This window comes from Pyrus communis, chromosome 10 (assembly GCF_041283825.1).
Source record: "Pyrus communis isolate YQ-2024b chromosome 10, ASM4128382v1, whole genome shotgun sequence".
Taxonomy (NCBI): domain Eukaryota; kingdom Viridiplantae; phylum Streptophyta; class Magnoliopsida; order Rosales; family Rosaceae; genus Pyrus; species Pyrus communis.
The window spans coordinates 714970-736447 of NC_142574.1; the positions used below are offsets into that span (position 1 = coordinate 714970).

The window sequence follows — 21478 nt, forward strand, 5'->3', positions numbered from 1 at the left end:
TGGCTTTTCCTTAGTTCAGTAGCAGTTTCAAACTGTTTTCTTTTCTCACATTGAGAAGGACTAATTGCCGGATTAGAGAAAGGTATTTGATCATTCTATTTTTCAGGCATTGAGTAGTCATTATAGAATTTATTTTCTATAACTTTGACATCTCTAGACTCAACTATTGTATTTGAGTCTAAATTAAGCAACCTATATGCCTTTTAATTTTCTACATATCTTATAAATATGCTTTTAATTCCTTTTGGACCCAACTTTGATCTCATATGATCGAGTGCCTTATAAAAAGTTACACAACCCCATACTCTCAAATATGACAAATTTGGTTTTCTTCCTTTCCAAATTTCATATGGTGACACATGTGTCTTCATATATGTAATTCTATTGTGTATACGGCATGCAGTAAACAATGCTTCACCCCATAAATATTTACGAGTATTAACATTAATCATCATAGAATGAATCATCTTAATAAGTATCCTATTTTTTTTTCGACCAAACCATTTTGTAGTGGTGTATAGGGTGTAGTTCTTTGATGTATAACACAACACCATGCTCTTCACAAAAAATTTCAAATTCATGTGAAAAATATTCACCACCTTTGTCACTATGAAGGCATTTAATTTTCATTCCTTTTTGGTTTTCAACTTCAGCCTTATAGTGCTTAAAACAGTCAAAAGCTTCATCTTTATTAGACAATAAATAAACATAAGTGAACTTAGAGCAATCATCTATAAATGTGATAAATTATCTTTTTCCTGCTCTTGTTCAAACACCATTGAATTCATATATGTCAGAATTTATTAAGTCTAATAAATTTGTCTTCCTTTCAGCAGTTGAAAAATGTTTCTTAGTCATTTTTGCTTGAATACATGTTTCATATTTATCATTATAATGATCATTGCAAGCAATCAAACCAAGTGTATGCAAGCAAGCAATCAAAGCATTGCAACAACGTTATCAATTCCAGAATTTTCCACCATGTTTGCATTATTGGTCTTATTGGCATATTCCTCACTGGCTTTCCTATGTCTACAATCACAAATGTAATGATCTTTCTTTGCACAATGGTAGTAGACACCATGTGCATTCTTGATTGTTTGTTGGAATTGATCTTCTTACACTTCCCTTTGTCAATTTTGACTTTGAAGTTCTTTTTGTAATTGTTTCCTTCGACAACGTGAACTTTAGAGGAATCTTGATTTGCAAAATTCTTATCACGATTTCAAGTTTGCTCTTCAATTTGAATACCTTTTTTGCAAATCCTCCAAAGTAATATCTTCTACCATGTGTAGAAGTTTCTTTCTATAGTTATTCCATGTTTGGGGTAATTTTGCCATAATAGCCCCAACTATCATAGGATTTGGAATAACTATTTTAAGTCCACGAAGCTTTGAGACTAAGACCAATAATTCATGAACTTGGTCTAGGATGAGTTTGTTATCAATCATGGTGAACTCATAATATTTGAACATTAAAAATTTATCGGTACATCTTTTCTCCGTTGTGAACTTGTGTTTAAGTGCTTCCCAAATTTCCTTTGGAGATTGAATGTGTGCGTACAGGTCACATAAGCGATCAGATAATGTGCCCAAGATGTGTCATCTACGTACCAATTCATCTTCTTCACACTTCTTTTGATCGGCACTATTTTTTCCATGTCTTTGTCACTTGGTTCATGAATAGGCTACAATTTTGGGTCCAACACATATATGACATTTAGAACAGTAAGCATGAAACGCATCTTGTCCTTCCATCGAGTGAATCCATCAAATTTGTCTAGCTTGTGGACATCTTGATTGATAATCTTCAAAGCCATGTTATCAGACTTGTTCTCCATGACGAAAATAACACTTTAAGATTGTTAGAGTAAATGTAGAAATATAGAGAATAATCCAAATGATGACTTTGAGGTACGACTTGAATCGTTTCCTTAAAGTGTTATTTGCCCCCACTCGAATGAGTTTGCTAAAGGGTTCTTGGCAAATCACTTTCAGGATATATCAAAATATGGAATATTCGATTAGCAAAACCGAATTATATTCCCTTAGAAATAACTAGAAAGAAATTTTATGAATGTGATGGAAAGAGAAGAGAGCAAGGAATGTAGAAACAAATTTCTGAAATTGTGTGTGAAACATTATGCCACAATAGGTATTTATAGACATTAAAGCACCCGTTCATCGAGTCCTTTCATTTTAGTTGAAGATATACAACCCTTTTTAATAGTGTTGACCCAAAAGACATGTCTTCTATTTAGAATTTTCAGAAAATAAATATTGACTAATTACGTCTTTTAATTCTACTCATACAATTTGAGTAAGCATCATATCTGTTAACCAAAAATTACAACCATTCAACAAAATGTACAACCATAAAAGGTTAAATGAAACCAAACCCTTTGTAAACCATTGATTTTACAAAAGAAAAAGAAAAGAAAATCTATTATCAAAACAAAATGTGGAAATTTCATTAAAGATGAATCCAACTCCCCCCCCCCCCCCCCCTTTTTTTCTGAGCAGATACGTACAAGGGTAGCTTTGATTCCTCCTTTCTTCAATGGATGAATAAACTTGATAAATTAAGAAGGATCTTATCTTCCTCCTTTATTGGACCTCCTTCAATGTAATCAAGCAGTACTGCGGCTGGATATGCATTTGGCATGGTGGACATTGCAAGTTATAATTACGAAATCTTACTCACAGTGTTTCAGATATTTTTCTTAAATTATATTAATCCAAAGTGAACAAATGTTATATAGTGTACGTTGTATTATATTTTATATGGAAGTCCGAATCCTGCGGACAATGATACCAACTATACCACTGCATGATAAAATTTGCCAGCCAAATGTTGTGGTATATAATAAGGCTATGTAACAAAAATTATCGACCATCTCAAAGTCTCTTCTTCCTTCGCAAACCCTGTCAAAACACTTTAACCTAGCTAAGACCAGACATTTTCATTGCCTAAAATGGAAGAGGTGGATGTGGTCATTGTAGGTGCCGGTCCAGCTGGCATAGCAACGTCTGCATGTCTTAATCGCCTCAACATCTCAAATGTTGTAATCGAAAGAGAAGACTCATATGCTTCTCTTTGGAGGAAAAGGTCATATGATCGTTTGAAGCTTCACTTGGCAAAGCAATTTTGTGAACTACCCTATATGTCATTTCCTCCAAATTATCCCAGATATCTCTCCAAGAATGAGTTTGTTCAGTACTTGGAAGCTTATGTATCCCATTTCAAGATAACGCCTCGGTATGACCGAGTTGTAGAAACAGCTTCTTATGTAGGTGAAAAAAAATGGTGTGTTAGAGTCCATAACACACTTTCGGATGTACAAGAAATGTACCTTGCTAAATTTCTTGTGGTTGCAAGTGGTGAAAATAGTGAAGGTTACATTCCTCAAGTCAAAGGCTTGAATAGCTTTAAAGGAGAGTTCGTGCACTCCAGCGAGTACGAAAATGGCAAGAAATACGATGGAAAAAATGTTTTGGTCGTCGGTTCTGGGAATTCAGGCATGGAAATTGCTTACGATTTAACAAATTGGGGTGCCAACACTTCGATTGTTGTTCGTAGCCCGGTAATATAAATATCTGTCTCTCATTTTCACATTCTCCAATAATATAGGTGGTTCCGTGCATATACAATAATAGGGATCACGATCTATTAGAGACAGCGTAAGCAATTGTATTAGTTTTATGTGGCCAAATTATTGTATAACAAATACTATTTGTTACAATTTCCTTAGAATCAGTTCTTTTCTTTTGTACATTATTTATTACCAATATGTAACATTTTCAGGTACATATTCTGACCAAGGAAATTGTGTTCCTGGGAATGGTTCTCGCAAAATACCTTCCCATTAAAGTCCTTGACAACATCGTGGTTATCTTAGGGAAGTTGAAGTTCGGAGATTTATCCAAGTATGGACTTACAAGGCCAAAACTTGGACCATTCTTTCTTAAGGAAAACGAGGGTCAAGCCCCCATCATTGATGTTGGGAGCATTAACAAGATCATAGATGGAGAAATAAAGGTTTGCATGCTTGAATAATTTAACCTCATACTACATAGTAATACAAATTATAACACATATATAACTTCTCCTTCTAATTGTGTTTCGTTATGGGATCATTTAATCCTGCACCATGTAACTAGGCAAGAATTTATATAATTTTTAAGATTAACAGTCAGACAACAATAATTGCATTGTGCCTTTTATCATTCACATGATTGCTTAATGACGAAAATCTTCCCCAGGTGGTTCCATCAATAACAGAAATACTAAGAAACCAGATCAAATTTGAGAATGGCTACAGCAACCATTATGATGCTATTGTTTTTGCTACTGGCTATAAAAGCACTGTGCTAAATTGGCTTAAGGTATGAATTAATTATGAACTCTTGCCATGCGTCCATTAGGAAATCACCCGCTCTATCACTGGAGCCATAAGCCTCTATAAGAGGTTCCACATTTTTATTTTTATTTTTTGGTTTACAACAATTTATTGGAGCCGTTATCTGCACTCCAAACTCGCACATGTATTTCTATTCTAAATTTATTTAATTTTAATGTACATGTGTTGCAGGATGGTGACCAACTCTTTAATGACAATGGTATGCCGAAGCAAAGTTTCCCGAATCACTGGAAGGCGGAGAAGGGACTTTACTGTGCAGGATTCTCAAGGCGCGGATTATTTGGCATTTCAATTGATGCGCGAAATATAGCAGATGACATAAGTTTTGCTTTGAATCAGAACAAGAAAAGTAACTGATTGATGATGAGATAAATTCGGGGACTGTTGTTTGCTGGTTTGGATCGATGGTGGCTTGCTTTGTTCTAGGGCATATTTGTGAACTCAAGAGAATTATATTCCAATCCTTAAAAAATATTACTTCTAGAATAATATCGTGTATAAGGTTAAGAGTTGGTTTGAGATTGTGGGGCTTTAAAAAACAACTTATTAAAAAATCTGAAGCATTAAATGTGTTTAGTAATAAATTTATTTATTATTTTTTTTTATATAAAAGTTGCTGTCAACAAAAGAAGATAAAACATAAAAAAGCAAAAGCAAAGTCTATCATGCTTCTAAAAAAAATGTTTTTTTTTTCTTCAAAGTATAATAATCAATGCTCATTTAATGAAATTTTCAAATGATAAGTATACCCCCCACATGTTTTACAAAATTACAATCTCCCACTACTACAATATTAGCTTTAGGTGGCGGATGATGGTGACGGATATTAGAAAAATCATGTCGGATAAATTATATTCGACACATCATTTAATTAGTGGCGGATATTAGAAAAATTCTATCGGTTATATCCTACATAAAGTTCTAGAGAATATTTAGTGGCGGATATCAAAAAAAATTTGTCGGTTATAACCGATACTATTTTTGAATCCTTTTTTCTGAATATTTTTGACAAATTCTGGCGGTTTTTAAGTTAATGGTGGCAGTTATAACCGACAGAAATTGACTATTTTATTATTTTAGTTTCTGACGGTTATTATTTTAGTATTCTGGCGGTTATAACCGACAGAAATGAAAATTTTATTATTTTAAAATGTTATATTGATTAAAAATAAATAAATAAATAAACACATATTTTAAATATATTTTTTTCACTCATGACCCTAAAGTCTAATGAATCCAATTCCCACGTGCCATAAATTTTTTGAGAGAATAATAACAACAGACTACAATCTGCAGCTCTATCATTTTTGTAATAAGGATTATGTTCCCTCACAGGCAAGCAACAAGATACAAAGAAATTCAAACAGTTGTTTTCAATGCGTCACAAAGCACATTGTCTGGCACATAAACACAAATGAACATCTGGTGTACTCTATCATGTTTGATTTTATTATTTTAAAATGTTATATTGATTAAAAATAAATAAATAAACACATGTTTTAAATATTTTTTTTTTCACTCATGGCTCTGTCGGATATAACCGACACGAACAAAGCAAAATTTTGGACGGCCGCCAAAATAATCTCTGAATGCTTTTTTTTTGCGATTTTTTACACATGTTATCTCAGAGTATATACAAACACATTTGACGGCTGGATCGTTGAAACTAGTTTCGTAGAATGCATATCCTATCAAATTGATAGATTTAACAAACACTTAAGAGTTAATGTTATACTTCCATTAAGTATAAAATACGATTTATCCACTAGTGTAAATATTTTAAATTGAAGATCGAATTCATTCATTGCATTCTTATAGGATCAAGGAGTGTAGCTACAAAAAATCATCAAAATCGGAGCTAAAATAACTGTTAAATTGTGAATTTTCATTTATAACCATTGAAAACTTTTGTTTTGTTGCCTAATCTCTAAATGTTTGTTTTTTTGTGATTTTTTACGTATGCGATCTTGAAGTGTGTACAAACAAGTTTGACGGTTGGATTGTTGAAAAACATTTCGTATAATGCGTATCGCATCAAAATGGTAGATTAAACCAACACTTAGAGTTAATGTTATACTTCCCCATCAAGTATAAAATAGGATTTTGTGGTATCCACTAGTGTAAATGTTTTAAATTGAAGATCGAATTCATTCAATGCATTCTTATAGGGTCGAGGAGTGTAGCTGTAAAAAATCATCAAAATCGGAGCTAAAATAACCGTTAAATTGTGATTTTTCGTTTATAACCGTCAAAATTTTTTGTTCCGTTACATAATCTCTGAATGTTTGTTTTTTTACAATTTTTTACATATGCAATCTCGGAGTATGTACAAATAAGTTTGACGGTTGGATCGTTGAAAAAAGTTTTGTAGAATGCATATCGAGTCAAAATGATAGATTAAACAAACACTTAAAGTTAATATTATACTTCCATTAAGTATAAAATAAGATTTTGTGGTATCCACTAGTGTAAATATTTTAAATTGAAGATTGAATTCATTCATTGCATTCTTATAGGGTCGAGGAGTGTAGCTGTAAAAAAATCATCAAAACCGGAGCTAAAATAATCGTTAAATTGTGATTTTTCGTTTACAACCGTTGAAAACTTTTGTTTCCGTTACCTAATCTCTGCATGTTTTTTTTTTTTTTTTTTTTTTTTTTTGCGATTTTTTACGTATGTGATCTTGTATTATCTACAAACAAGTTTGACGGTTAGATCATGGAAACTAGTTTCGTAGAATGCATCTCTGTTAAATTTGCCTAAATTTTGAAGTGGGAAAAGTAATCTGTGCTAAATTTTTATTTATGTTTTTCAAGTATTGATTAGGCAATATTTAGTTTGTGTGATGACATTTTCATTGAACAATTATCTTTTTGTTTCTTTATCGCATATTTCACATGAGTTATTATCTATTAAACCAAACAATTATTTATTTAATTTTTAAAACGTATTCTATTTAAATACATATTATTTATTTATTAAACCAAACAATTATTATTTTATTTTTTAAAATTGTAACAAAATTTTTTTTGGGGGGGGGGGGATTTCAAAAGTTGGGTGGGAATTTAAATTTTTGGGAGGAAATTTTGCCGCTATTTTTTCTGTTGGTTATAATCAACAGTAATAAAAAATTTATGTCGATTTTTATTTTAAAAAATGTTTCTGTCGGTTTTAACCGACAGTAATGAAATTTTTCCAAAATAAAAGTCCTCCATCTCTGGAGCCGGTGCCTTTTCCCTTCCCCCTTCCTTCCTCATTTCCTCCTCTCCTCATTTCCTCCTCCTTTTTATATTTTTTGTTGAGCATTCTCCCTTCTCCTTTTAATTTACAAATAAGAGAAAAACCATAGTAATGCCGGCATAGAAGCGCACCCACGAGGCCATGGAAGATGATCCTTCACAAAACTACCAAGAAAACAGCCACGAAACGCCCCAAGACGAAGAGGGCAAAAACCCAAATCTTATCTCATCGATCAGGTACATGCAAATTTTTGATTTTTTTTCTTCAAAATTTTGGTTTTGGGTATTTGAAGAAATGGGAAAGATGGGATTTTTGGAATGTGTGGTGACAAAGAGCAGCTAAAACCCGCCCAACGGCGAGATATGAAGGTCGTTTTGGAGAAGAAAGACGCTGCTGATTGGGCTTTCAGAGGTGAAGGGCTTGCTAATCTTGTTCTCACTTACACCAGATCCTCCCCCACTTTTGTATGTTTCACTCTAACATGAGCTTCAATCCTGCAGAAAATTTGTAATATGGTCACATACAAACATCGTACACACACGTTTCTTCTTCCCCGTTACATGTTTTTGGATTTTTGCTTTCTCTGATTCTCTGTGCTGTTGTTTTATCTGTTCTTTCTGCTCCCTTTTGCTCCTCAGAGTCCAATCGAAGCCCGTTACAGAGCACCGAAGAGAAAGATGAGTGAGCCTCTCTTTTTTCTTCATTGTTTTTGTCGTTCTTCTAGTTATGGTGGTCGTTTCCGTTGATTGTGTTAGTGTTTGATGTTTGAATGCTGTGTGTGATTTGGGATCTCCATGCTTTTCTTCGTTCTTCTATTTATGGAAGATGTGGGTTTTCTCTTCTGTTTTATGGGATGGATTGTTGTGTTCGTGTTGGGAAGAAGGTTGGTGGAGTTGGGTTTTGGATCTTTTGAATTCAAGCTTCAAATTCCATTGTTCAAGCATGTTGCCCAATCTGGTTTGTTCATTAACTGCAGATTCTGGTCATTTCGAGCAGAAGGGAAGAAGAATGCTTAACGAGAAGGAGAAGGGAGAATGCTCCCATGTCCTTTTTATATTTTTTTAATTATTAATCTATCTTATGTCGGTTTTATCCGACAGAGAATGCTATTACTTATTATTAATATATTCCCGACATAATTTCTGTCGGTTTTATATATTTTTTGTCGGTTATATTCGACACAATTTCTGTCGGTTTTAGAGTATTTTCTGTCGGAAAATTAATTTCCTGAGGCTAGCAATTCTGTCACTTATTATATCCGCCACTGCATCCATTTTCTGTCGGATTTTGCTTAAAATATGACAATAATATACGTTTTTTGTTGGTTTTTGGACCGCCAGTTATAGATAATTTTGTAGTAGTGTCCCTACGTTATTTTCTTTTATAATTATTATATCACATTAAATATTATATCATTTTTAGTCATTTAACATATTCAAAGTAATTTATATAAAAGTTTACTAAATACTCAAACACTGTTTTTTTTATTAAAAGTACTTTTACAAAAAATAATTTACCAAATACTTAACAACTTTATTTTACACCTATTTATTCTCACAGAACAGCAAAAACAGTTTTTTTTTATTTTTAAAAGCACAATAATACCAAACTACCCCTAAAAACCTTGGCATTTAATTGTGATATCCGAATATTAATTAGGTTCAAATAATTATATGAGCTTTTTCTGTCTAGGTTATAAATTGATTTCCATAAACAGTAAAAATGTTATTCATCACTGATAATTATTTTCATAATAAGGAATGTTATATATTATAATCTATTCTTTTTGTGCGTGAATTTCTCTATATATGTATACGCATAGTATGTATCTATATATGTACTATAGTTATGTTACCGAGACATTTGTATCAAAACTTATGTATCGATATAATTCGTACAAAAACTTATGTACCAATACATTTATAAAGAAACTTACGAACCGAACCACACAACATAAATTAAAACTTCAAATTAAACTCGGTATCCAGTCTCTCTGTTGAAACATAAACCCAACTAGACAACACTGAACGGTTAATTTTTTGTAATTTTAAACAGTTTCAGTTTGAAACTGAATCGCAAGATGAAATGGTTTGGTTTTGTTTTGAACATTTGAAACCAATCCACACCGCATAAATTAAAAAAAAAGAGATCCTTTTAGAAAAGCAAGTGGTTCTTATCATCCTGTACGAGTAGTGAAGAAGAAGGATGTGGTTGGTTGATGACCAACGGAAAGCATGAGATAGAGGAAATATTTAGCCCCAGCCTCGGCATTTTCGTTGTTATAAGGCAATGCGTACACATTGAGATGCCTTAGACAAATAAAAAAAAAAAAAAAAAAAAAAAAATTATGTTGTCACCAAAATCATTTTGGTGTTAGGGGTTATTATAGGAGTCATAATTGTATACATGTGGCGATGTAGTTCGTTTGGGATGTGCTCCACTCCAGTTCACAAAAAGTAAATATATATATATAGTTACAGAACTGGACCATGCCATGGATGTTTTGAGTAATTTAACTTGGCACATAATTGGGTCATATTAAATTAATTACATATTTGTCACATGAATTAAAAATATTTAAATAATAAAATTAATTTTTATTTTTGTATAATTAAAAGTGAAAATATGACTTTAGCCCTTCAAACTCAATTTTCTTTATATAAAACCCTACATAAATTTTTTACTCAAAGAAAACCCAATGACTAGGATCCACATAAGCAAATTCATTAACTTCATATTAATTCACACATTTTACATTTTTCACATGCCTAAAATACCCCTATTACATACTTGATGTAGACAATTAATTGTAAGGAAATAGTAAATGATTTTGCAACAAGAAAAAAAAAAGACATTAATGTTAAAAATTTATTGCATATCAATTTTTTAGAAAGGTATTGAATTTTCATAAAACTATTTGATTCAGTTTTTTCACCCTACTCTTGCATACTTTTGAATTTATCCTTTTTTTATTAATATATTAGAACATTGTATTTCATTATCTACATGCACATTAATTTACCTACGAACAATTATACCATGGGTGTAATTCGATGTATATTAAGAAGAAATGTAGTTCGATGTATATTAAAAAGAAGAAATAATTTACCTATATTGAGAAGAAATGTAGTTCGATGTATAATATTAAAAATACTATGTTACACCCATGTTTATACAACAATAAAACGTGCCTAACATATCTAACGATACATGAAAAATAATTTACCTACAAGTTAGAGAAATGTTATTTGGTTGGGTGTAGTATAAATTTTTTTAATAATTGGAAAAATTAAATATAGCTAGGTGTAGTGTAATTTTTTGTATATATAATTAGAACAAATTAATTTACCTACCTACTCTTTGAAATGTTCATTTCCAATGATGCAAAATGTTCATTACCTAACTACAAATTAATTTCCAATAATTTACCTACAACAATTATACCATGGGTGTAATGTAACATCTTTCTTTACAATGATACAAAATATTGTATGTACCAATAACAAAACTTGCCTAACATAAGTACTTGTACATGGAAAATAATTTACCTATAACAAAAGAAATGCAGTTTGATGTATAAAATCAACAATATTATGTTCCACTCATGTTTATACAACAACAAAACATGTCTAACATATATAACAATACATAGAAAATAATTTACCTACAAGTTAGAGGAATGTTATTTGATTCAAAATATATAATATAGGTGTAGTATTTTTTTTTTAAAATAATTGGAACAAACTAGTTTACCTACCAATTAATATGGATAAAATTGCTACAAAATATATCACGAAAAAAAAAAACTACTTTTCTAGTTTGACATAGATACGATTAATGCAAACACTTTTTTTCATTTTATTTCACTTTATCTACTACTTTTCATTTGACATAAATTTAGGAATTTGGAAAAGGGACCATAAAGTATGAGTGGCATGAGTGTAAATAAATTGTATTAATATGTCAATAGTGTTCCTATATGTTTGTAAATTTTAAATTTGGGCTTAAAATGAATCTTTAAAGATAGATGAGTTTTTATCTAGAAATAATGAATTATAAGGATCAAAATCTAAAGCACCCTAATTAAAAACTTAAATAAAGAAAAAAGAGCTCCGTCGTCGTCTCGCTGGGAGGCAGACCCAGGAGAGATGAACAGATCCTTCATCTTCATCTACCTATCAAAAGGATAATTAATTTTAATTTTAATTTCCTATTACTTACCATCAGACAGATCCTTCATTACCAAGGAAACCATTTTATCTTTCTAAAACCTTAGGACTCCTAGGAGGCTGACCCAAGAAATGAACAGAACATTTAAATTTTTTATATTTTTTATTTATTGATAGAGCGGATCCATACCCACCCCTAGATATCCATCGGTGTTCCATTTCATGAACCTCAGTGGTCGTAAGAAAACTGAACTAGTGTTCATCAAACTTCGGGGTACTGGAATCTCCGGTTCTATACCAAGGCACTGGTTCTTGAAATTATCTTCCAAAGTCGAATATTTGGATTTTATCTTACAACCAAGTCACTGGAAACCTTCCATTGGAATTGAAATTTCGAAATATTCTAATTTTGAATTTGAGTAACATCCTGGTTCATCTTCTTCATTTTTCCCGTGCCATCTCATCCTGGTTCATCCATAACTTCTAATAGTTGCTCATTCCCTCGAGCATGGAGTCTGTTGCATGAGATCTTGATTAGAGATGTTGCACTTGCACATATCAATTTGTTGTACTCGGGAAGACACAACTTCTTCTTCTTTTTCTTTTTTTTAGTTTTTAATTATACAAAATAAAAATTAGTTTTTAATATTTTAATATTTTAATATACATGGTAATATTTATTAGACTTCTGGGACCTAATTATGTGCTACATCAGTACATAACGTAATTTTGAACAAAATTATGATGCAATGACTACATGAATTGGTGACACTCATTTTCAGGAATTACATTGATCGATTTTCAATTTCAATGACCATCTTAATGAAGAATCCCAACTAAAAAGAAACACCGAATTCAAACACTTTTGAGTAATTTTAACTTATATAGCCTATATGATACAATATAAATAAAATATGGGGACCCAACCTCAAGCATCCACTTCCAAATTTCCAATGTCATTGCCAACATTCAAAAGAAAAAAAAAAATATGCCTTTGCATAACGGCAGGGGTTCGAATCCCGTTGGTGACTAATATAACAAAATTTATTGTTTGAAAAAAAAAATTCACCTCAAAATCAAGAATTATGTGATAGCACTACCCACAAAATTTAGATGCAGAAAAAGGAAAGGTCAAGAACTTCAACATCATGTACGTGTTACAGAAATTGGATCAAACATAATTAAACTTGCTCAAGCTGAACATTCTTAGAGCTGAGAGGCACATAATTCCCCAGCAGACAAACCTCAAGGTGATCTGATAACGCCGATTTGTCGATTTTTTCGTGGTGGTACGACTTGCAAACGAAATAGAGCACAGTTTGGATCACAAGACCAAACAAAACCAGCTTGGAAAGCAACAAGAAGCTTATAACTCCATAAGCTACTCGTTCAGCCACACCAAATGACCTTCCGCTCACAACTAATTGTTGGAACCCAAATTGTAGAAGGGCGGCCAAAACATTGAGGTTAAAGTATATGATTGTAGCCACCCACATATTTCCTTTTAGTAGTGCCTTGCTCTTCGCCATGGCTTTGATCCCTCTAGCTTCTTCAAGAACTGAGACCACACTAGCCAGTTGCCAGATTAGGGTTAGGTAAACAAACCCTATGAAGTAAACAATGAGTAGAAAAACCCCAATTTTTTCAATGGCATCGCCTTTGGCCATCGAAAGTGCGGTAAGTACGCAAATAAGTACCCAAATAGTTAGGATTAGGAAAGCGACTATGTTGTAGCAAAAGATAGCCATGAAAATGCACAAGAACGTGACCATAACTCGCTTCCACACTTTCGGGACTACGCTCATCACCTTCTTGAAAGTGATTTCTCGCTCAGTGTATATACACGCGATCGTGTATACAACGGCAGAGGTGGAGAGGAGGCTGAAGATGAGCAGGAAGGTGAAGTATGCAGCTTTGAATAGCCAATAAGTTGCCCACTCGGAGGATATGGCATCGGATACTTTTTCATACTTTGGATTGTTGGTGCTTGTTCCATCAAGGACTATTTCGTTGTGGAAGATCTTTGAGAGAAGGATGTTTGAGAGTTCTATGTGCGCCAAGAATAAGAAGCTCAAAGGGAGGATCAAGGCTAATGTAATTTGGCTGAAGATTTTTCTCCGTGAAAATACTACTTTGTAGGCTTCTTTGTAGATGCCAAAAACCCCAAGAAATTGCAATTCATCTTGTTCTCTATCCATGGTAGCTTTTTCTGTTAATGGTAGTTTGATTCAGAGAGAGAATGTTTGGCGAAAGAAAAGATATGAAATATGTGAGGGGAAGAAGGAAGTATATAGGAAAGTAGGTTGGACATTATGATACAAGATTACCCTTGGGTTTCCAAGAAACTAGCTAAGTCAATGTCAATATTTGGTGGTTACTAACTTATTAAAGAAGAAATACATACATGAGATCTAATATCGGCGAATTTTAACCATATTATTTATAACTCATTGTGAGACTTAGCCCATTTTTCTATCCTTTTAGTATAGATAATATTGTTTGTTTGAAGAAGAAAAAATGCCCTAGCTAAAATAAAGTCAATAACCTTTTTTTTTACTTCTAAAAGTAAAGGTTTATTCAGGTTAAGGAATTTTGTAAAAGATGTTATGTGCTTCAATATAAATTTATTTTACAGATGATACTTGACTGTAGCGGTGGAAATTAATGTGGAATAAAAAAAGTTAACAATTTAATTATTTTGTAGACGATACTTTTCGATCCCTATGGATTCTCCTCCCTCCTAACTGTTAACAATTTAACCCATTAATGTTATTGTTGTAAAAAAAAATTATTTTAATTAAGGGACATAACATTTTTAGAATTTGGTAGAAAAAAAATCCTTAAACTGGCCTATTGGCTGAATTCATAACACCATATAATCATCATATAATGTCACGATAATGGATCAAGAATCACATTAAAAGTGAATACCCGACCATAATGTTCAAACACTGCATGATTTAGGTTATAGTGCCTATTTAATACTGATTTGGTACTGATGTGCTTTTATAAAAAATAGGTATAAAAAAATGCTAAGCTCAAAAATGTGTTTGGTAAACACTTAAAAACAACTTATTTTCACAGTTTTGGGTGAAAAAAGCTGAAAACGTGAAACAGCAAAAATGAGCTTATTCTCACAGCACATCAGAAGCAGTTTTTTTTCAAAGCACAACAATACCAAACCAGCCCTTAGGCTCATGGCCCATTGTTTCAAAGTTAACGAACTTATAATTTGAACGTAGTCATCATTTGTCATGTGTTTTCATTTAACTCTAGTTAACTTTCGCAATGTTACTTTTTCAATTTTGAAAAAAAATTAACTAAGATTAAGTGAAAGGACACGTGATAGACGATTATTGTCACATCCCCGCCCGGGGGGACCACTTCCCGGGCCCGCTCCACCACCGTAGCACGATATTGTCCGCTTTGGGCTTACCATTCCCTCACGGTTTTGTTTTTGGGAACTCACGAGCAACTTCCCAGTGGGTCACCCATCATGGGATTGCTCTAGCCCCCTTCTCGCTTAACTTCGGAGTTCCGATAGAACCCGAAGCTAGTGAGCTCCCAAAAGGCCTCGTGCTAGGTCGGGATGGGAATATACATTTAAGGATCACTCCTCTAGGCGATGTGGGATGTGACAAATTGGTATCAGAGCCTAACCCTGGCCGTGGTGTGCCGACGAGGACGTCGGGCCCCTAAGGGGGGTGGATTGTGACATCCCACATCGCCCAGAGGAGTGATCCTTAAATGTATATTCCCATCCCGACCTAGCACGAGGCCTTTTGGGAGCTCACTGGCTTCGGGTTCTATCGGAACTCCGAAGTTAAGCGAGAAGGGGGCTAGAGCAATCCCATGATGGGTGACCCACTGGGAAGTTGCTCGTGAGTTCCCAAAAACAAAATCGTGAGGGAATGGTAAACCCAAAGCGGACAATATCGTGCTACGGTGGTGGAGCGGGCCCTGGAAGTGGTCCCCCCCAGGCCGGGATGTGACAATTAAGTACATGGTGAACATGCACCACAGTTAAGGGTGGTGATAAAAAATACTACCTTATCCAATAACAAACTTTGAAGTCTTCTCTTATTTTCTTATGGATTCCTGTTACCTATAATTTCACGTTATCGGTTTATTTTTATCTCTTTGTCAAGATGTCATCTCACTTAACACAACCTTCTTTTTTAAAAAAAAAAAAAAATTGTAAAGGGAAAAAAGCAAAAAACCCTAGCTATCTCATTGTACAAAAACTTTTTATGATAAAACGCCACACAATTGGTTGGCACATGTGTTTAAATATGCAGACATTCCTTTCACACAAAAAAAAAGTATGTAGACATTCAGACCCAAAGGGAATATAAACCCTTCAGTTCTCTCAGTATTTTGTGGAATCAACAAGATCATGGATTAAGACAAGTCTGTTTTTATCATTCTCAATTTGAAAATAAAAAAGGATAAAATTTCTACTATTGATTTATGTTCATATTCTTTTTTGGTGTGTAATACCATATATAATTCTTATCCAAGCATGTACAACGTTGAAGTCGTTGGCTTGGCTCTTACTGTGGAGTATGGTTTACATGGTATCGCGGCATTTCATTCTAATACAATAATGATATGTATAAATTTTTTAGCATATATAAAATTTTAATTAGAACGTCACATGTTGCTGACCTATTCCATTTCATTTGCTCGCTCGGTCTCTCCACCCTACTCCCACAGCAGCCCCCACAGTCCCCACCTAGCAATTTCTTCGTTAAAGCTGCAGAAAAAAAAGGAAATGGTACAGTTGAGTTTTAAGAGAACATACAAGGGCATTTTCGGAACTAGGGGATTAGAGGGCCCGTATAGAGGAGTCCGTCAGGTCGTTCACGTCGAGTCGAGGGGAAGAAAGTTTGTTTTCATCAGTCCGTCAATTTCGAAGTCTCTCTAGTTTTTCTTAATTTTGGTCAATCCAAAGTTTCTCTAGTTTTTTCAGTCAACACACTCATTGCCTGCTAGGAAACCTCCACCTAGCTTTTTTTGCTATTTGACCCCTGTATTTTGTATCACACAGTTGAGAATTTGCTATTTGACCCCTATATTTTGTAGTTTTCCTCATGTTAGATCCTTGAGAATCTGCTAAAGTTTAATCGAGCGATCATTTTTATTTTGATTTGGCTTCCACTTCACATTTTTGTTCTTTGGGCTTCCGCTTCTATTCTTTCATTCTTCATTTCATTTTTATTCTTGGATTTGTTGGTACTAGTTATTTTTTTTAGTGTTCTTTAGTTGAAGTTATGAATTCTTGGTTTCTTGGTTGTCTTCGTCGTTATTGAGCTGGGGTAGATAAGTTGTTGTGAATTGGTAGGGCAAACATTAGTTGTTCATGCTTGGTTTAAGATGGTTGTCACCCACGTAACTCACAGTGGTGCTTGGTTTGGACAAGCATTGGCCGCTTAAGCTTGGTCTCTAAAATAAGCAAAAGACGATTTACACACCTGAAGTTTGGGGGTGCTTATCAAAATGGGCCACTTCCTTTCAATTTTGTCAATTTACACCCTAAAGGCTCGTTTGGTTCAAAAGATCGGATTGGATTGATAACTCATACGACATGTACGGCATATCTGAACCGAGCAACTGCATTTCACTTTGACGCTCTTGCAGAATTCCACAGATTCCATCTTCCTTTGGCGGCATTGCAGAATTTAACCAACAAATAACAAAAAAATAACACAAAGATATAAATCCAAATCTTTCTACAAAACCAGCTCTTATGGTATATACATAAGACAGCAACGACATCATATGCATTAACAATTTAACATCAATTGCAAAGACAACAACAAAATCAAAAGCCTGAGAAAGCAGAAGCTAAACTGTTGAGAAAGCAAATAACTCACTAATTTAACTATGGAGCTTTCTTGAAGCACGTTAAACTTTTCGGAGAGAAGAAGCGGAAACCAGAATCAAGATTACAAAGATAAAACAACTGCAACGAATGCCAAAAGCACAGCCCCGCTGGTTTTCCGGCAGAAATTACCAAATTGTTGGAAAATAGCAAGCCAGTTTGCATCGGAATTTCCATTATGGGCCAGGTGAACTATGGCAGTGGCAGCGGCAGAACCTGTTTCTAAGCAAGCGCCAACTGTAAATTCCATTTCAAGACATGTGAGGCAATGTGTACGGATTAATATAAGTACTGATTATGTATTTTACAAAACTATATAAAATATGAAAGAAAAAGCAATCGTACGGTGTCAAAATAAGCAGGACAAGCTTTGGAGCAGCTGCATGGGGACGAATAATGGTTACTATGGTGAAGGGAAGGAAGAGGAGAAGGTAGGCGCGCAATATACCCATTGCTATCGCAAAAAACCTGCATTTACATATCCAATGAGTGATGTGTTCAAATGAAACATGTATACAATCTTTCTAACAAGAATAAATCGTCACTAATGTTATTTTGATTAGGTTTTATAAAATGTGAACTTGATTGGAATTGGAAAACTGTGTGAAGAAAGGAAGAGTCTCATCAATAGACCCCATGGCAATGGCAGCGCAGAGAGCAGCCGTAGTGGCACCAAGTCTTAGAATAAAGTCTAGTATGGCAATGCCCTTCTTCCATCCTCCCTTTTGATTCTTAATATTGGAACCTTGAGCAGCTTCTACCCTCACGTATGGCACTTCTCTTTTGGAATGCCATTTTATTTCTCGACTCTGAACTGTCGATTGTGGATGAATGATCACCGCTAGCGCTCATCATTTTGGTTTTGGTAATTGGCACTTAATTACCCCTAGGTTGAATGCTATTAAGAATAAGATTGTTTCGATTTCGTAGTTGGTTATATAACTAAAAGAGTTTTTCGTACTTTTTTAAAATTAATTATGCTTGTTGTAATGCTAAGATTTTGTCTTATATTTGAAATAATTTATTAGAATTAAACAATCGTTTTATTTTCAAAGCATTAAAAAATAAAAAAATTTGTGAATACAAAAGGCAACTTACATGCCCTTAGTTATCCTTGCCTTCCACTAACTGGTGGAGATGCTCTTAGGGGTGGGCATTTGGGATTGACAATCAAAATCTAAACATGGACCAAACCAAACCAGAGAACACCAAACGGTTGAGTTTTTGGGATTTTAAAACAGTTTCAGTTTGAAACTGAACTACAAGTTAAAAAAGGGATTTGTTTTTGGTTCTGAACATCCGGAACCGAGCCTCACCGCATAAATTTAAAAAAAATTCCATTTAGAAAAGCAAGTTGGTACGAGTAGTGAAGAAGAGCGACTTGCCGTAATATACACATGTAGGTTAATACCCAATATTATACGGGATAGAAGAAATATTTTAAGCCCAACTTAGGCATTTTCGGGGACTAGCCGTATAATATACACATGTAGGTTAATACCCAATATTTTTTTATTTTTGTCTAACACTTTTCAATTATGGTCGTTTAATACTACTGTTTAGTGATATTTTTTTTTTTACTTTTAAGTGAGAGGTTTTAAGTTTGATTCTTACTAAAGACGAATTTGAATCGTATAATTACTAATCTAAACGCACTATTTTCCTCTTAATTTAAATAATATCTTTTGTTAAAAAAATAAAAATAAAATAAAAAACTTCTCAATTATGTGTTGTCACCTACCATTTATTTCGGTTCATGTTTCATGTTGAAATTTATAGATTATGTAGTGTATACACGTGGTAGTGTAGTTTGTTTGGGGTGTGCTCCAGTCCAGTTCATAAAGAATAAATATATATTGTTTCAGAATTGGAGCATGGATGTTTCGAGTAATTGGTTAAACATGCAATGTGAAAAATTTTTAGGATTTGGACCCAGAATCCTAACCCCAAATCCCAATTCATTGTTCATATACAGGCGCCCATCAACAAATTAAGTCTACTACCCACAAAATAGGTGCAGAAAAAGAAAAGGTCAAGAACTTCAACATCATGTATAAAGGAATAGAAAACAAGAACTAGCTTTATGAATACATAAACCACTAAATATATTTTTTCCCACTTAATCATCGAGGAAGTAGCTATGTAATACAGAAGTTATTTAATATTATCACCAAATGAAACTTGGATAAAACATATTTAAACTTGTCACTTAGTATTACGATCTGGTATTCTTTTTCACCTGTAAGTGAGAGTTCTTAGGTTTGACTCTCGCCAAAGACGAATTTGAACCACATTATTGTGGCTGACCTATTATGAGACTTAGCCCACTCCCTCATCTTGACAGTGTAGATAATATTATTTGCTTTAAAAAAAAAAACATAATTAAACTTGCTCAAACTGAACATCCTTAGAGCTGAGAGGCATATAACCCCCCAGCAGATAAACCTCAAGGTGATCTGATAACTCCGATTTGTCGATGTTTTCGTGGTGGTACGACTTGCAAACGAAATAGAGCACAGTTTGGATCACAAGACAAAACAAAATCAGCTTGAGAAGCAGCAACAAGCATATAACTCCATAAGCTACTCTTTCAGCCACACTAAATGACCTTCCGCTCACAACTAGTTGTTGAAACCCAAATTGTAGAAGGGCGGCCAAAACGTTGAGTGTAAAGTATATGATTGTAGCCACCCACATATTTCCTTTTAGTAGTTCCTTGCTCTTCGCCATGGCTTTGATCCCTCTAGCTTCTTCAAGAACAGAGACCACGCTAGCCAGTTGCCAGATTAGGGTTAGGTAAACAAACCCTATGAAGTAAACAATGAATAGTAAAAACCCAATTATAACACTGGCACCACTGATGCCCATCGAAAGTACCCAAATGATTAGGACTAATAAAGCCACTATGTTGTAACAAAAAAAAGCCATGAAAGTGCACAAGAACGTGACCATAACTGGCTTCCACACTTTCGGGACTACGCTCATCACCTTCTTGAAGGTGATTTCTCGCGCTGTGTATATACATGCGATCATGTATACAACGGCAGAGGTGGAGAGGAGGCTGAAGATGAGCAGGAAGGTGAAGTATGCAGCATTGAAAAGCCAATACGTTGCCCACTCGGAGGATATGACATCTGATATTTTTTCATACCTTGGATTGTTGGTGCTTGTTCCATCAAGGACTATTTCGTTGTGGATGATCTTTGAGAGAATGATGTTTGATAGTGCTATGTGCGCCAAGAATACGATGCTCAAAGGGAGGATCAAGGCTAATGTAATTTGGCTGAAGATTTTTCTGCGTGAAAATACTATTTTGTAGGCTTCTTTGTAGATGCCAAAAATCCCAAGAAATTGCAATTCATCTTGTTCTCTATCCATGGTGGCTTTTCCTTTTAATGGTATTTTGATTCAGAGAGGGAAATGTTTGGCGAAAGAGAAGTTATGAATTATGTGATGGCACTGATGGGGGGAAGGAAACGTTTTGGCAATTTATATAGGAAAGTATGTTGGACATTATGATACAAGATTACCCTTGCGTTTCCAAGAAACTAGCCAAGTCAATGTCAATATTGGCTGGTTACTAACTCATCAAGAAGAAATACATGTCTGTGATCTAATATCCTAAGGCTAAAATAAGGTGAATAACCCTTTTTTTTTTTTTTTTCCAACGGTTTATTCAGGTTAAGGAATTTTGGAAAGATGCTATGTACGCCATATAAATTTATTTTGTAGATGGTTGCAGAAATTAATTATGTTTATGCATAT

General features: G+C 34.0%; 3 protein-coding genes and 1 pseudogene across 3 annotated transcripts; 1 reads left to right on the forward strand and 3 right to left on the reverse strand.

The window, feature by feature from the left end:
• The first annotated feature begins 2974 nt into the window (after nucleotides 1–2974).
• On the forward strand, nucleotides 2975–4777 carry LOC137727505 (putative indole-3-pyruvate monooxygenase YUCCA10). Its single transcript, XM_068466356.2, has 4 exons — nucleotides 2975–3583; nucleotides 3805–4038; nucleotides 4263–4385; nucleotides 4592–4777. The coding sequence occupies exons 1-4, from the start codon at nucleotides 2975–2977 to the stop codon at nucleotides 4775–4777; spliced, it is 1152 nt and encodes a 383-aa protein (XP_068322457.2).
• Nucleotides 4778–12943: 8166 nt separating this feature from the next.
• Nucleotides 12944–14065, reverse strand: LOC137727506 (uncharacterized). The gene has a single exon (XM_068466357.2). The coding sequence runs from the start codon at nucleotides 14025–14027 to the stop codon at nucleotides 13011–13013; it is 1017 nt and encodes a 338-aa protein (XP_068322458.2). The 5' UTR covers nucleotides 14028–14065; the 3' UTR covers nucleotides 12944–13010.
• Nucleotides 14066–17736: 3671 nt separating this feature from the next.
• LOC137727508 (casparian strip membrane protein 1-like) lies at nucleotides 17737–18568 on the reverse strand (annotated as a pseudogene).
• A 1519-nt stretch (nucleotides 18569–20087) lies between these two features.
• Nucleotides 20088–21146, reverse strand: LOC137727510 (uncharacterized). The gene has a single exon (XM_068466360.2). The coding sequence runs from the start codon at nucleotides 21089–21091 to the stop codon at nucleotides 20096–20098; it is 996 nt and encodes a 331-aa protein (XP_068322461.2). The 5' UTR covers nucleotides 21092–21146; the 3' UTR covers nucleotides 20088–20095.
• Between the last annotated feature and the right edge of the window lie 332 nt (nucleotides 21147–21478).